This window comes from Lotus japonicus, chromosome 6 (assembly GCF_012489685.1).
Source record: "Lotus japonicus ecotype B-129 chromosome 6, LjGifu_v1.2".
NCBI lineage: Eukaryota > Viridiplantae > Streptophyta > Magnoliopsida > Fabales > Fabaceae > Lotus > Lotus japonicus.
The window spans coordinates 65,551,115-65,568,708 of NC_080046.1; the positions used below are offsets into that span (position 1 = coordinate 65,551,115).

The window sequence follows — 17,594 nt, forward strand, 5'->3', positions numbered from 1 at the left end:
TTGATAAATCCTTAAAGAAATATATTTCAGAATTACATTATAAGCTAAATGAGTCTTTAATTTATATAAGTGCATTATTGCAGTTTTATTCTTTCATGTTTAGTATTGAATATAGTACTTGTGGTAGATAAACTGTGCACCCAAAAAATAATGGTTTGATAGTGAAGACGAATCTCAGTATTGGTTATTCCATTTGCTGACTTCCTTTGTTTTTTAGCTACTTTCCTAGCAAGGAGCCTAGACAACTTTTTCTTCTCAATTTTCTCCTAGATAGAATTCATTAATTTAGTAATTTTATGTTATAATTGATTGGAAAGTGCCTAGAAGACTTGGGAAAGTTCTAAAATCTAATTAGAAATCCTTATGACTATGTTAAAGGTCGGCACGATGTATACCTTCTATGCTGTTTCCACGCTTTAATTTTAATTTTTTATGATATGATGCCTATTAGCATTGCCTACTCACCAGTACACAGGAAACAACCAAATCGATAAAAATAATAAGGGCAATAATAAGTGGCATTGTTGAATAACATTTCAACAAACTAAATCCAGAAAAAAAAGGAAGCACCATATAGAACTACAAGTCATGGAGATGAGATGGTAAGAGAGAAAATGAGGGCATTCAAAGGGTTAAAGAGATGAGTTTAACAGCCTAAAGGTCACTAAAAATTGCTTCCTCCAAAAGTTCCTTAGAATTGTTCATCAAAGCAGGACTCAACCTGAACATGAGTGTGCAGAACTCCATCTCATCCAGAGCGCCATCTCCATCTATGTCCCCTTCTCTCAGCATGCACATGATCTCCTCGTCGCTCATCCCTTCTAACCCGAGCAATGCAGAGTTCCTCTTCAAGCTCTCAAATGTGATCACTTTCTTCTCCGTGTCCATCAACAACTGAAACCCATTTGTCAGCTCCTTCATAAACCCCTCAGTACCCAGTTTCTCCATCATCGCCGGGAAGTAGTCCTCGAAAACAATCGGGCTCTTCTTCGATGCCATCTGAATCTCTTAATAAAGAAAGAAAGAATTAGAAACAGGAGAAAAGGCCTAATTTGTGTTCTATAGTGGGAACAATGTTGGGGAAAATCTTCTCTTGTAGGGAAGTTATCTATGTGACTATGTGCATTTATATGGTAAGATGAAGAATGAAAAAGACACAGAAAGTGTTTAAGGAAAGAGTAATGATAGGTGTTGATAAGAAGTTGACAAGTATGGTACAGTATTAAAAAATAGAGCAATAGAGGGGGAAGTTGTTGCTAAGCACTAATTTTGCTTGCAAGAATTGGAAGCCGTTTTCTTGTTACTCTTTCCTGGAAGGTGCGTGGGAACCTCTATAGTGAGTGTGAGGCGTGACTAGTGAATGTACAAAATGGTTATAATGACTCATGGGGTTAGCATTTTGCTTTCTGTCATATATAAAATTTTGGTACTTTCCTCAGTTTTGGACACAGCCAGTTTACGCTTTACTGGCAAATCCCAACACGAAAGTTACAAACAACCAAAGCAAGAATCAAAAACGAAGATGCTGTGATGTAGCTATACAATCCAAAGAGTTGACCCACATATATAATTAAATGGAGAGCCAAGTTCCTTTCTTCAATATTTTCAATTTGGATTCAAGTGATGTACAAAAGTATGGATCATGTAAATTTTAGCCAATATATAATTACTTGAATGCTAGAGGATTTATTCAATTGAAACATTGAAAAGTATGACATACTTTTGTCTTAGACTACGTAGGTTTGTTGTAAAAAACAGACTAAAGGTTTATAATTATAGTGTCTTCAATTGGTAAATGGTAACAAAAGCTAATGCCTTGATGGATTAATGCTCCATGAACTGGGAAAGGGGACATGGCCATTGGCTTTGTTGGTTTCTTTCTGGTCATCTTTTCATGGCTTTTTGGAAGGTGCCGAAATGTTCTGTCTTTCTGGATGTTATAAAGAAAAGCAATAAAGGGGTTACAAAATAGAAATTTCATGTAGTTTTCTATAGTTTGGATTTAGCTCACTGTTTGCACAATTTCTGTCACAAATGCTTTGGATTTCTGCAGTAATGTGGCTTCTATGAAACACAGTCTGACAAAATGTCTGCCCTGTGTACGGATTTCATGTGATGGCACTTGGGCCTACAAATAAAACTGTTATAGAAGTTTTTTTTTTTACATTTATAGTATACTTTTTATAACATATTTACCCAGTTGCGATACCAATTTTATTTTTTTTTTAAATCGCAGTTTTACCAATTTTAAATTTTTTACTTTCTTTAATGCGCCAGAAAATTCCGTCACTGCTCTTTACTTTGCGACGGAAATTTCCCTATCAAATAGCCGTCGCTAATTCAGTTTCTGAAATTCACAAGGCTTTTGTGACGGAACAGACTTCTGTCGCAAATGAATTTCTGTCGCTAAATATTTTGCGACGGAGTACTTCTCCTCCACATTCCGTCACTAAATATATATTAAATAATTTTTTTTTATCTGAATGTAACAGAAAAATAAAAAAATCTGCAAGTCAAAACACACTTTTTTGACAGTTTAAGACCTTGTAGGGGCTGCGCCTACCGTGGGTGGTTTTGAAACTGACCCACGGTGGTACACTTTTACTATTTGTATGATAAGACAAAACTAACCTTCATTCTTAAATATTTTCCATGTTTATCCTTCACCTAAATTCTTTCTTCTTCATCTTTTTTTCATTTGTTACCACCGCCCCTTTCTCTCCATGTTCTTCATAAAACAACCAATCTTCAACAACCATGCTGCTCCTCCCACCGCCGCAAAACCACCCCAAACTACCCAGAGAAAGCAACGGGAAGCACCCGGGTTACAGAGGGGTTCGAATGCGGGCATGGGGCAAATGGGTATCCAAAATCCGCGAGCCCCGCAAGAAGAATCGGATCTGGCTCGGCACATTCGCCACCCCGGAGATGGCGGCGCATGCTCACGGCGTCGCTGCTCTCGCTCTGCCATGCTCAACTTCCCTAACCTCGCAGGTTCATTGCCCCGACCCGAATCCCAATCGCCTAGAGACAATTTTGGATCTGGGTTTTGCTCTTGAACCCTTGCAATTTCGTATCTGGGTTTTGTCAATGCGATTTTGGATCTGGGTGAGAATTATGGTGGATCCATGGTAGTTGGATGAGGGCTAAGTGTAAGAGCTTCAATTTTTCATTTTATGAGTGGATTACCAACCCACGGTATTGCTTGGGAAGCCTACGAGCTGTTAATTTATTTTATATGATGCCTGAAGTGTTGATCTCATGGAAATTGAAAGGTTTTTTTATGCAGTGGTCTTGCTTGTACAGTTTGGAATGCAATTGAGTTTATGGCCAGAATTCACAAACTGAATAATGCAGAACTGAAGGTCTGTCAGAGAAACTTGCAGCTAGGAAATTAAAGTATGCAAGGAGTGTTAGTGGTCTTTATGCCTACTGTAGCTTCGTTTTGTGATGTTGCTGAGATACACTCTTTGGTTTTTGGGGGTTGCCAAGTAGAAAAATAGGTACTGGACTTATGTTAGTTTGTGGCTCAATTATTTCCTCTGTTTTCTTAGTGTGGTGGTTTTCTGGGAAGTTTGTATATTCTCCCTGTTTTTTCTGTTTTTCCTTCACTGTACTTACCATGGGTTGAGGTATCCTTAGTACCTCCTCAATACAATTTTGCTTACCTAAAAAAATGGTGGATCCATGGTGGTGGTGCTGGTAGGCTGAGGGAGATTCACGGTGGAAGTATAGTGGTTCAAGGACTGTAGTGAGGTTGAAGCAAGTATGGGAAGTGGAAGGGTATTTTAGTAAAGTTAAATATATTTAATTAATGAATTTTTATTATTATTAACTGATCTGGACCGTTCAAATAAAAACATTAAATCTAACGGTGAAAAATTGAACTGAACCACCGTGGAACTGACCCACGCTAGGCAAAACCCCTTGTAGGACTAAGGATAAACTGAAAAGTAAAATAAAGGCTTAAAAGCACATTTGGTCCCCCACAAATGCGAGTTGTGCAAAATGAGTCCCTAAACTATTTATTTAGCATTCTCAGTCCCCCACGTTTTCTCCTATTACCACATTTAGTCCTTCTGTTAGATTTTGGACGGTTTTTTCTTATGTGGATTTTTTTAAATGACTTGGAGGAGAAAGAAGAAGGTTAGTAGGAGAGAGGGCACGCATGTGCCTTGCACGTGCCCCTTTTCTTCATCTTCTTCATCCCAAACCCAGAATAAACCTAAAACCTTACATTCATCAATGCATCTAAAACTCCTAACATTTAATCTGCAGCCAACAACAAAAAATGTCCAGCCCCATCTTTCTTTCTATGAAACCAATATGAAAATAACCACCAATCCTTGCAGATTCAGATTTCGACCTTTCCCCTTTCTTCCAGATCCAAATTCAACATTTTCCCTTCCTCCCAAATCCGTTTTAAAGATCAATCGGGCATTTCTTTCTGATATTTTTTTTTTCATTTTTGGAGAGGCCCCCATCCACCGCTCCATGTGAACTACTTCACGCATTGTACAACAGAGAGAACCCCACTCCAATTTTTTCTTCTCCTTCTTCCCCAATTTTTTGTGAATCTTTCTCTTCCACTCCTTTTTGAATTGGGGTTTGTTTGATGGTGTTTCTAGGTCCAAGGGAGAGGGTTCAAAGGTACCCAAAACTTTGCAATCTGGATTGGTGTTTGTTCAATGGTGTTTCTGGGTCTTAGGAAGAGGGTTCAAAGGTACCCAGAACGAGATCGAAGGAGAAGAGGGGTCGAAGTTACCTAGAACGTCGCGATTTGGATTGGGGTTTGTTAGATGTTGTTTCTGGGTCAAAGGAAGAGAGATTGAAGTACCCAGAACGAGATTGAAGGAAGATGGTTCAAGGGACCCATAAATTTGTGTTCAAAAAAAAAAAAAATTCGTTCACGGTAGAATTTCCAGCCTTGGGCTATATGTTTTTGTATTTATTGACTTGCTCTTATAGAATATAGATGATGATGTTTTGGAGACAAATATGATGAACGTGATGGTGAATCTTCATTCATATGTCTATGAGTTTTTTATTATGAATTTGTGATGGAAATTGGGATGTAGATAATGAACGTGATGATGGAAATTGATATTTGGGTTTTTCTGGGTTTATGATGAAGAAGATGAACATTCATCATGTTTTTTATTTTTTTTCTTTTATTTTTTAATCAATTTTTTAACAGATTCTGTTAGTTTATAGACGGAAAACTAAAATTGCAAACAGAGGGTAATGTCGGGGACTAAGAATGTTATTTTTAAAGTTTAGGGACTTATTTTGCACAATTCGCATTCGTGGGGGACCAAATGTGCTTTTAAGCCTAAAATAAAAACAAGGATGTCTCAATTTGGGAATACAATGAAAAGGTGATGAGGCTAAACTCCTCACCTTCCACCTCTCCCTCCCTCATTCAACCAAATAAGGATGTCTCCCTTCTACCTCTTCTCCATCTTTCGCCCTCTTCCTTGTCTCTTCTTTAACTCAGCTACACCAATCATACTGTAAGTGACCTTGCTACAGAAGGAAGAATAAAAAATAGAATTATTCATAGGTTTTAAACAAAACAAAACAGTGCACAAATGTTCAAACTTCTAGATGTGGCCCTTCACCAATTGAATTGAATCTTCATCCCAAAAAATTCTCAAAGGCTTAAATGCCTAGGCATTGACAAACTTGTGCCAGTGCCTCCTTAACAAAATTCCAATAACTATATATAAAATCATGGTACGTGTATCACTAAATGTAAAGGGAAAAAAACAGATATTGAGGGTGGCATATGTATCTTATGGTAAAATGCATAGGAAAATGAGAATGAAGAATACAAATTCAAAGTTTGGTTGTTTAGAAACCTCAATTCTTCAATTAAACGAAGGTGAAGAGAAAGAAGCTCCTGTCTGTTTCTTGTCTAGTTGACTTCAATTTGATTTTTATTAGCATGATTTCATTACTCAATAAAAAATGTAGAAATTCAAGATGAATAGTATGATAAGCATGGTTTGACAAATTTGCATCTTAGTATTGAACAAAGAAAGTATTCAGAATTACTAGCTCCAAAGTTACAGCTGAGACATTAAAGAAAGGGAATCTCATGAACTAGCTATTCATGATAACCCAAAATTTTCAACATCAGCCATAGACTTTTCCAAGGCATTGAAAAGTCAAGAATTCTCAAACTAGAAGAAATTTTCCTTCAAAAAGATTAGAAAACTTTTCATCTATAATAAATTTATGTAACAGGTTCTCATCTCAGCAGCAACAATGGCCTTCATCAATTACATAAGTTTGTTCTCAACTTTGATTATATTTTGTTTCCAATATCTAAATTTTAGCACTGCCATAGACACCATCAATTCCTCTCACTACATAAAGGACCCTGAAACTATAACCTCCAATGATGGTGCTTTCACCTTAGGATTTTACAGCCCTGAAAATTCTGCTAATCGCTATGTAGGAATTTGGTACATGTCCAAATCCACAGTGATATGGGTAGCTAACAGAGACCAACCACTCAAGGACTCTTCTGGGAGTTTCACAATATCCAATGATGGAAACCTTGTGGTTTTGAATGGACAAAAACATGTGATGTGGTCTTCCAATGTATCAAGCATTTCTACCAACTCAAGTTCCAAACTTTCAGATTCTGGGAAACTTGATCTCCTGGACAGTAAAGGAAACAAGGTGTGGGAGAGTTTTCAGCATCCTACAGACACTTTGATGCCAAACATGAGACTGAGCAACAATGAAAGAACAGGTGAGAAAGTTGAAATCACAGCATGGAAAAGCCCTTCAGATCCATCCCGCGGGAACTTCACTACAACCATTGAACGAGAAACTTTTCCAGAAATTTTCATTAGGAATGAAGAAACTCACCCGTACTGGCGCAGTGGTCCTTGGAATGGTATAGTCTTCACCGGTATACCTGACATGCTATCTTATTATCTTAATGGTTTCAGTTTAAATGTTCTGGAAGATGGCACTTTTTATGTCAGTTATGTTTATGTAAATAAATCTCTTTCGACACTTTTTGCCTTGAACTGGGAGGGAAAGTTACAACAGAAGATATGGGATTATGAGGAGAAGGAATGGCAAGTGGAGTGGGAAGCTCAAGTATCTGAGTGTGATGTTTATGGTAAATGTGGGGCTTTTGGTATCTGTTATTCAGAGAGATCACCAATATGCAACTGCTTGGAAGGGTTTGAACCAAGTAATAGAGAGGAATGGAATAGACAAAACTGGACTAATGGATGTGTTAGAAGGAAATCTCTTCAGTGTGGAAATCCAAATCAAAATGGGAGTGAAGCAGATGGATTTCTGAATCTGCAAAATGTTAAAGTTCCAGACTTTGCAGAGCGGTCTTTGGATAGTTCAAAAGAAATGTGCAGGAGTCAGTGTTTGGCGAATTGCACTTGTGTTGCATATTCATACGATTCTCAGATGGGATGCATGACTTGGAGTGGCAATATAATTGACACACAAAAGTTTTCAAGTGAAGGCATCGATCTTGGCATTCGCGTAGCAAGCTCAGAACTTGGTATGTTGATCGTTGTCCTCTCCTAGATTCTTAACTTCGTCCGAACACTAGGGTTGGGCCTAATAACATGTTTGGACCAGTTTCTCTTTCATCATAATCAATTCTAACATTCAGAAGCTATAGAAACTTCTTGACATAATTGATTCTGACTTTAGATTCAATTGTAGACTGATTTCCAAACATGCACTAACACTTGCAATTTTCCTTTCTTTTTACAACTTCCTAAATACAGATAGAGGGAGAACCAACAAGGCCATCATTACAATTTCAGTGATAGCAGGATTGGTCATACTTGTCATCAGTGCATATTTCTTATGGAAAAACTTTGGTACATATTATTGTTGTGAAATCATATTTTTAATTTTGATTTGCACATGTTTGTGTTCTCTTTTATGTTGATAAATTATAATTTTTCAAATTTATTACCCATGTTTAAGATATTTCCATGTCTACAAATCCTGCTAAGTTAACTACATTTTAATGAATCAGCTAGAAAAAGAAAGAGAAAAGGGTTATTACCATTCAACCGAGGAGAAGCATCTGCAGAAAATATAAGTGGCAGTCTAACTGGAGTTGGAGATCGGTCACAAGTTGAACTGCAGGATTCGTTGTTGTTTGATACCGAAACACTTGTAATTGCCACAAACAACTTCCACTTCTCCAACAAACTTGGTCAGGGAGGTTTTGGTCCAGTTTACAAGGTAGGTAAATTAAGTCCTGCAATGTGAATCATGTTCATATGTAAAGCCAATTTTTTAAATTCCAGAATCTTGATGTAAGAATATTATAGGGGAAGCTGAAAGATGGCAAAGAGATAGCAGTTAAAAAACTTTCCAGTGTTTCTGGACAAGGGTTAGTAGAATTCACGAATGAGGTCACGCTGATTTCTAAGCTTCAACACCGCAATCTTGTAAGGCTTCTTGGCTGCTGTAGAGAATATGAAAAGATGCTTATTTATGAATTCATGCCAAATACAAGCTTGGACTCATTTATCTTTGGTTAGTCCTTTTGATGCCTTGTTATGTACCTATGTTATATCTGTTTCAAAATTTCAACAACAATCTTATCATGCACATAAATAATGTTTTTTATTGTGTCTTATCTGAGTTTTCCTGTTCTGCATAAGAAGGGAAAATGACCAATTTTGGGAAAACTTAGTCTTTAACACACACAAACATACATGATGCATACATAGTTGTTAAATAAAAATTTTGTGATTTGTGAGGTTGCCTCCTCTTCCATTTTACAGATCCTCCTGAGAATAAATTCTTAAATTGGAGAAAACGCTTTAACATAATAGAAGGAATAGCTCGAGGTTTGCTTTATCTTCATAGAGATTCTAGGCTAAGGATCATCCATAGAGATTTGAAAGCAAGTAATATCTTGCTGGATGAGGAGCTGAATCCAAAAATATCAGACTTTGGTTTGGCCAGAATATTTGGAGGACATGAAGATCATGCTAATACTAAAAGGGTTGTTGGCACATAGTAAGTATCCCTCTGCCTTTGGCCAAGGTTATTAATGTAGTTTACAAATATCTTGCATAATACACTATCTAACATTTTGTCACAGTGGTTATATGTCCCCAGAATACGCAATGCAAGGATTGTTTTCAGAGAAATCAGATGTCTTTAGTTTTGGAGTTTTGCTTTTGGAGATCGTTAGTGGAAAAAGGAACTCTAGCTTTAATAAAAATGAGGAATCTGTGAGCCTTTTAGGATTTGTAAGTTTCTTATATTCATCACCTTGCTCAATCAGAGGAACCCAATTAGTACTAGGATGAAGATTCTCAGTCTTCATTTGGCGTTTACTTCTCTGTCCCACCAATAAAATTGTGTCATCTAAGCATGAGTATGACAATTTGGTGTGATAGGAAAGTGAACACCAAATGGGGACAGCGGATTTCGGTCCTTAGTATTGATCCAACTGTTAATGATTATGTCTTCTATTTTATTTTAGGCATGGAAGCTATGGAATGACAACAATTTTGTACCTTTATTAGATGAAGGGATGCATGGTTCTGATCATGAGAAGGATATTTTGAGGTGTGTGCACATTGGACTTCTGTGTGTTCAAGAAAGTGCAAGAGACAGGCCTGCTATGGCTGTTGTAATATCCATGCTCAACAGTGAAATTATAAATCTTCCTCAACCAAAGCAACCTGCATTCATCATAAAGGAGACTATATTACCATTGTCTTCTGAAGAGCATCATGGATCATTTTCAAACAATAGTGTCAGTGTTACAGAAATCCAAGGAAGATAAAAATGGAGAAATCTAGTAAGATTTTTTGAAGGAACTAGGATGAGGTCAAACTTGTATACATTTAGAAGATTTGAAGTTTGTTTAATTTCATGATCAATATTATACTAGTAATGACAAGTTGAGAGCTTTTAGAAGTTACTTGGCAGTGTAAAAATATTAAGTACAATTTTTTTATACACATGCAAAGATTGTGTTAGCCATTTTGTTATTAGTTGTCTGTTTTGAGTGATGTCAGTGTTCTAAAGTTCTAAGCGCTGAGTTTGTAAGCTTAGGCCTAGTTCAAGGTGACTTTAAGTTTCTAAGTTTTAAAATTTGTAAATACTACAACTTGGTGAGCGAGTGCAATGATTTGAACATGAGAGCTTATCTAAAACAAAATGCCTTAAGATAATTGGACTTGCATTATACTTATCATACTGCTTAATTTGGGAACTTGTGTTTTAAGAACCTAAACGACCATTCGAACTAAACCAATTCAATTGAGATCGGGTTGGGTTGGTTCGGGTCTAAAAATAAAAATTAGGAGATCAAAACCAACTCGAACTGAACATGTTTGATTGCTTCGGGCATTTAAACACCCTAAATCGAACCAATCTGGTCTGATTGCACCCTTAGCCAAATCGGTATAAATCGCTACTTTGAGTGAGGATACCAAATTTTTATATTTTAACTTTCTTTACTTGCGACGGAAAATTTCGTCACAATATCCTAGTGCATAATTTTGCAACGGAAGGTACCGTCACAAAAGTATTCCGTTGCTTATGACTTTGCGACGGATATTTTCCGTCTCAATTTTCCGTTGCTAATGTTCACAAGGATTTTGTGACGGAATAAATTTCCGTCGCTAATAATTGTGCGACGGGTTCTTCTAACTCCACATTCCGTCACTAACTATATACAATTTTTTTTTCAAATGTAACAAAAACAAATAAAAAATTTCTACAAGTCAAAACACACTTTTTGTTTAAGATCTCGTAGAACTAAAAATAAAATAAAAACAAACTTTATTGTCTTTCTTCTCAATTTGGGAAGACACCGAAAAGGTGATGAGGCTCAAACTCCTCACCTTCCACCTCTCCCTCCCTTCATTCATCCAAATAAGGATGTCTCCCTTCTATCTCTTCTCCATCTCTGTGGCTCTCCTCCTTCTCTCTTCTTTAACTCAGCTCCACGGCCCCACCAAACATATTGTAAGAGCATCTCCAAGATGACAAGAAAACCCAAATCCACGGGGCCATACCCGAATCCAACCCGAAATTTCGGGCGAAACCAGTGGCGGATCCAGGACCCCCCGGCCAGGGGGTTCAAATTTTTCACATGAACACATCGGTAAAAATATAATTAAAAACAACTTTAATATGTTTATACATCAGAAATTATACAAGTCATAGTTGTCCTCTACGTGATTTCATATTATGAAATCGTTGAACAATTTACACTAACAGTAGCGATTCTTTTCTCCCCTCAATCGAAGGAAAACTAAATAAAGTTAAATCTTACATAAAACTTGCAGAAATATATAAAAGCGACTTTCTCTTATTATTTTACTTACTAACGAAAATAGCAGCCCAAATAAGTAAAAACAGAGGAAAAAGTACCTGTCACTTGAAATTTTGTATCTGCAAATATTTATGTATATATGCACATGTATATGTATGTATGATTCATTAATATTTATGTATATATGCACATGCAAAATATCTTAGTTTAAATTGACCAACTGAGGTGAGAAATCTAAACTGAAAACACCAGAAAAATATATTGTTCACATTGAACGTTTCCAATTCAGTAAAGATCAGATAAATGAATAATTCGATTGTCTTCAAGAATTAAGTAACTAACTCGAAACAGAAAAATTGAACAAAGGAAGCATAATTTGAGATTGAACTATTTTGCATATGATGATTCTGATTGCAGTTCTCACATGTCAGTTTGGTGGGACTTAGGGTAGCGAGAGAAAGAGGATGAGTGTGTGTGAGAGAGTGAGAGGAGTAAGTCTTTAGTGCAAATAGGTGCACAACTTAGTCTACTATTATAATTTAAAAATTTCAGGGGGTTCAAAAAATATATTATATAGGGGTATAAGTGCAAAAAAAAATTGTTCAGGGGGTTCAATTGAACCCCCTCACTTACAAGTAGATCCACCCATGGGCGAAACCCGATATTTTTGGGTTTGGGTTTCACCCGAATTTTAAAACTTATTTGGGTTTGGGTGTGGGATTGATTAAACCCGCACCCAAACCCAAACCCGAATTTGTGGTTGTTTTTGTTCTTTTGTTATATTATTTGTGGTTGTTGTTGTTTGTTGAAGACTTCGACCGGAAAGTTTAATTAGAAGAATATTGAAGAATGGAGTTTAATTAGACATTTATAATTGAGATGTTTATAAATCCATGAATTATGTTGTTTATCAACTTATATTCATGAACTATAACTTTTCCTTTCTATGAGAAAGATGATGAGGTTTAATCAGCTTATATTCATGTTGTTTCCGGATCGGGTATTTGAGTTTTTTGAGGGTTCAGTGCACACATCTGGTTTTAGATTTGGGTTTGGGTAACCCGAAATCCAATGGTTTGGGTTTAATTTTTGCACCCATATTGGGTTTGGGTTTGAGTTTGAGTTTAGGTGTTAAGTTCGAGTTCGGGTGTGGGAATGGCCAAACCCACACCCACGGGGGGCCCATTGCCAACCTTATCTCCAATGCTAGTTCTTATTTCTTAGTTCTTAGCACTATTCATGTGGGTCTGTATTGCCACATGTGCTTAAGCAACTCTCAAACAGTTTTGCTCCAACCATGAGTTCTTAGTTTTTAGTTCTTACCACTATTCATTTGGTCTCACCAACCACATTATTTATACTTTTTATTTTCATAAAGTAATAAAACAAAACTCATAAAGTAATAAAGAAATTTGGATGAAAGAGAAAAAATAATTTTTTATGCTAAGAACTCAAAAAGTAAAACTCCTTATATAAGAACTGAGTTCTTATTTTTAAGAACTAAGAACTCCATATCAGCACCTCAAATGGTTAAGAACTCAGTTCTTAGTTCTTAACTCAAAAATATAACTAAGAACCTTGCATTGGAGATGCTCTAAGTGACTTTGCTAAAGAAGAAAGAATAAAAAAAGCAATATTCATAAATTTTATAAAAAAAAGGCTTAAATACTCTAGAGGTCCCTGAAATTGTCTCCAGTACGAAAGTAAGTCCCTAAATTGTTTTTTTTTTCTGATTTCGAATCCCTGAATTTTTTTTAATCAGAATAGGTCCCTACTCGTGTTTCCAGCTTATGTGACTTAATTTTTGCTGAGTCATTTATTCCACGTAGCTTATATATATATTTTAAATACACATGTATTTAAAAAATAAAATTAAACATTTAAAATTAAAATCTTATTAACCTAATTAACCCTAAATCTAATTACACAGGGATTTTTAATTACATTTTTTTTTCTGGATTTTTCTTTGACACTGAAGCAAGAGAGGGCTGAAATGATGTGTAATAAAAATATTAATTAAAATTCCATGTGTAATTAGATTTAGGGTTAATTAGGTTAATAAGATTTTAATTTTAAATTTAAATGTTTAATTTTATTTTTTTAATCCATGTGTATTTAAAAATATATATATAAAAGCCATGTGGAGTAAATGACTCAGTAAAAATTGAGCCACATAAGCTGGAAACACGAGTAGGGACCAATTCTGATTAAAAAAAAATTACAGGGATTCGGAATTAGAAATTTTTTTTTCAGGGACTTATTTTCGTACGGAAAATAATATCAGGGACCTTCAGAGTATTAGTGCACAAATGTTCAAACTTCGTGCCGGCGTCTCCTTAAAAAAATCCAATAATTTCATTTAAAATCATGATACGTGTCTCACTAAATATAAGAGGAAAAAAATAACCGAGTTATGGAATCATTAGAGAAAATATCAAAATCAAAATAGTAGTTTAACACCCTACCCAAATGTGTGTATATTTGTTTCCCTTCTACCCATAATACATGACGTGGCTTTAGGGTGCCATATGCATCTTATGGTAAATTGCATAGGAAAATGTCAACAGACTGTGAAATAGAGCATTTAATGCTCTTAATTAGCAGTTATATTTTTGTTTGTATATAATTATGTTGTTTCCTGTTTGTACTTAGTTTATTTTAGGTAGTTTCTTATTTTCATTCATTCTCCCTAATTCTCTCTTTAGTCAAGGATTTCCTTCTTTGACTTTGATCAATCACATTATGTAATTCCCTCTATAAGAAGAGGAATCCCTGTACAGTTTTTCATATCAATAATATTACCAAATATTTCAACTTGGCATCAGAGCAAAGATCTCTGCGCATCTGATTTGCATCCATGGCTGACAGTTCCTCAGCCAGCGATGATCAGAATACGGAGGAGATTGTGGTTCCCAAAGTCTCGCAGCCTCCAAGGCAGGAGCAGCGAGTCCTGTTCGGCGAATCTCATTCTGTGCCTCCAAGGCAGGAGCAGCGAGTCCTGTTCGGTGAATCTTATTCTGTCCAAATCACCACTTTTCGACTCAATGGGTCGAACTATTTCCGGTGGTCCCAATCTGTCCAGTTGTATATTCGTGGCAGAGGAAAACTTGGGTATCTCACTGGTGAGAAACCCATGCCAGATATTGCTGATCCACAATATGCTGTTTGGGACGCTGAAAACTCCATAGTGATGACATGGCTGGTAAACTCCATGGAGGAGGACATTAGCAGCAATTACATGTGTTATTCCACAGCCAAAGAGCTATGGGATAGTGTCACGGAAATGTATTCAGATCTTGAGAACAAATCTCAGATCTATGAACTCACCTTGAAAGTCAGAGAAATTCGACAGGGAGGTAATAACGTGACAAAATACTTCCACTCTTTGAAGCGAGTTTGGCAGGATCTAGATCTCTTCAACACTTACAAGTGGAACTCTGCAGAGGATGCCAAACACCATCGACAAACCGTGGAAGAAGGTAGAATATTTCAGTTTCTTGCTGGTCTGAATGAAGAGCTAGATGAAGTTCGTGGCAGAATCATTGGGAGAGCAACCTTACCTTCATTGGGTGAGGTCTTTGCTGAAGTTAGAAGAGAGGAAACTCGCAGAAGTGTGATGATGGGAAAGACCAAAACGGATGCACCTCCTTCTGAGACCAATGCTCTTGCTGTAGAAACTGCTGCCCTTAAGACTTCTACTAACCAGAAGAACTTCTCAAACCGCTGGTGTGATCATTGCAACAGACCCGGTCATACTCGGGAAAGTTGCTGGAAAATTATTGGGAGGCCAGCACATCTAAAGGGTGGCAAGTCAGGTCCTAAAAATCAAAAATCTTTCCCTACAGCTCATGAGGCAGAAAAGACTTCCTTGAAAAAGGAACAAGTTGAGGAACTCATAAGGTTGTTAAATTCTAATTTTTTATCTGGTACTCCTAGTGGTTCTGTGGCACAAACAGGTAATTTTTCTACCCCTAGCTCCCTTAATTGCACCTCAAATATTCATGCACCATGGATCATTGATTCAGGTGCTTCAGATCATATGACTAGCCTTTCTCCTTTATTTAAAACCTATTCTCCTTGTTCTGGAAATGGAAAAATTAGAATTGCAGATGGTTCTTTTTCCGCAATTGCAGGGAAGGGGAAGATTACCTTATCCAATAACATTGACTTAGGAAAAGTTTTACATGTGCCCAAACTATCTTGCAACCTTCTTTCTATTAGCAAAATCTGCAAAGATTCCAATTGCAGTGTGACATTCTTTGACACTCATTGTGTTTTTCAGGACCGGATTTCGGGGAAGATGATTGGCAGTGCTAAGATGAAGGATGGACTTTACTACTTTGAGGATACTTTCAGAAATAAAGCAGCTCAGGGTCTTTGTGGTATGAGTTGCACCTCTGTTAGGGACCAAATAATGCTCTGGCATAACAGACTAGGGCACCCGAATTTTCAATATCTTAGGCATTTGTTTCCAGATTTATTCAAAAATGTTAATTGTTCTTCTCTTGAATGTGAAAGTTGTGTTCTTGCAAAAAATCAAAGAGCTCCTTATTATTCTCAACCTTATCATGCATCTAGACCTTTTTACTTAATCCATAGTGATGTTTGGGGGCCTTCAAAAATTACAACTCAATTTGGAAAAAGGTGGTTTGTAACCTTCATAGATGATCACACCCGGTTGTGTTGGGTCTACCTTATGCATGAAAAATCTGAAGTTTCTAATATATTTAAAAGTTTTTCACAAATGGTAGAAACTCAATTTGATACAAAGATCTCCATTTTGAGGAGTGATAATGGAACTGAGTACTTCAATCAAAATCTCAATGAGTTTCTGAAAAATAAAGGCATTCAGCATCAATCGACATGTCCAAATACTCCTCAACAAAATGGCACCGCTGAAAGAAAAAATAAACATCTCCTTGAAGTAGCTCGTGCCATTATGTTTGAGAGTAATGTTCCAAAGTATTTGTGGGGAGATGCTGTCCTAACAGCAGCCTATCTTATAAATAGAATGCCCACTCGTGTGTTGAATTATCGCACACCTTTGGAAAATTTCAAAACCATTTTTCCAGCATGTCGATTACATACTGATATGCCTTTAAAGGTGTTTGGTTGTACAGTTTTTATGCATAAACCTTCCACATCTCGGTCCAAACTAGACCCAAGGGCAGAAAAATGCATTTTTGTTGGTTATTCTCCAAACCAAAAAGGATATAGAGTCTTTAATCCTGTCACAAAGAAGCTTTGTGTTAGCATGGATGTTACCTTTCTTGAACATCAACCTTTTTTTCAAAAACATTCCCTTCAGGGGGAGAATAATAATGTGAGTGAAGACAATTTTTTGCATGAACCGCTGCCCATTCCTATTGTAGACACAGAGAATACAAATTTTATTGATGAATGCAACAAGGAAGAACATGTGGAAACAAGTTCTGAAATTTCTAAAGAAAATCTTATGCCAGACTTAGGTGGAGCCCAAACAGAGAAAGAAATACCACAGTCAAAAAAGGAGTTCCATGTTTATACTCGGAAGTATCCTAAAAGGACCAAAGACCAATCCATCATCTCTGCACCAAGCCAACCAGAAATCCCGGAAGAAGGCCAAGTAAGAATACCACAAGAAATTCGAGGTAACACTGACATTTTCACTTCTACTATTGAATTACCCATAGCTATTAGAAAAGGAACCAGAACCTGCACCCAAAAATCAGAAAAATCTAGCACAAACCATCCCATTTCCCAATATGTTTCCTACCAAAATCTTTCACCGAATCACAAAGCTTTTACCTCTAAAATAACAGATCTGTTTGTGCCTAGAAACATTGAGGAAGCACTAGATGATCCCAATTGGAATTTAGCAGTCTTAGAAGAGTTGAGTGCACTGAAAAAGAATGAAACTTGGGAAATAACAGACCTGCCACGTGACAAAAAACAGGTGGGTTGTAAGTGGGTATTTACCATTAAGTGCAAGGCCGATGGAAGTGTAGAGAGGTACAAGGCGAGATTGGTGGCAAAAGGGTTCACTCAAACTTATGGAGTAGACTATCAAGAGACGTTTGCTCCAGTTGCTAAACTTAACTCTGTTCGGATTCTTATATCCCTTGCTGCAAGTTACAACTGGCATTTACATCAATTGGATGTAAAGAATGCTTTCCTGAATGGGGAGTTAGAGGAAGAAGTGTTTATGAGTCTTCCCCCCGGATTTGAAGAAGAACTTGGAAGAAATAAGGTGTGTAGACTAAAGAAGTCATTATATGGGCTGAAGCAATCTCCAAGAGCATGGTTT

At 36.7% G+C, this 17,594-nt stretch overlaps 2 protein-coding genes across 3 annotated transcripts; one reads left to right on the top strand and one right to left on the bottom strand.

The window, feature by feature from the left end:
- Nucleotides 1-489: 489 nt before the first annotated feature.
- LOC130722132 (calcium-binding protein KRP1-like) lies at nucleotides 490-1,622 on the bottom strand. The gene has a single exon (XM_057572772.1). It carries the CDS (start codon nucleotides 997-999, stop codon nucleotides 655-657), a length of 345 nt encoding a protein of 114 aa, XP_057428755.1. The 5' UTR covers nucleotides 1,000-1,622; the 3' UTR covers nucleotides 490-654.
- A 4,404-nt stretch (nucleotides 1,623-6,026) lies between these two features.
- LOC130722124 (G-type lectin S-receptor-like serine/threonine-protein kinase At1g11300) lies at nucleotides 6,027-10,016 on the top strand. Of its 2 annotated transcripts, none has more exons than XM_057572763.1 (7): nucleotides 6,027-7,543; nucleotides 7,776-7,871; nucleotides 8,033-8,244; nucleotides 8,334-8,541; nucleotides 8,793-9,030; nucleotides 9,116-9,266; nucleotides 9,546-9,732. In XM_057572763.1, the coding sequence occupies exons 1-7, from the start codon at nucleotides 6,271-6,273 to the stop codon at nucleotides 9,585-9,587; spliced, it is 2,220 nt and encodes a 739-aa protein (XP_057428746.1). In that variant the 5' UTR covers nucleotides 6,027-6,270; the 3' UTR covers nucleotides 9,588-9,732. The 2 variants fall into 2 exon arrangements, with proteins under 2 accessions (XP_057428746.1, XP_057428745.1); XM_057572762.1 differs by having other exon boundaries at nucleotides 6,051-7,543; nucleotides 9,503-10,016.
- The last annotated feature ends 7,578 nt before the right edge of the window (nucleotides 10,017-17,594 follow it).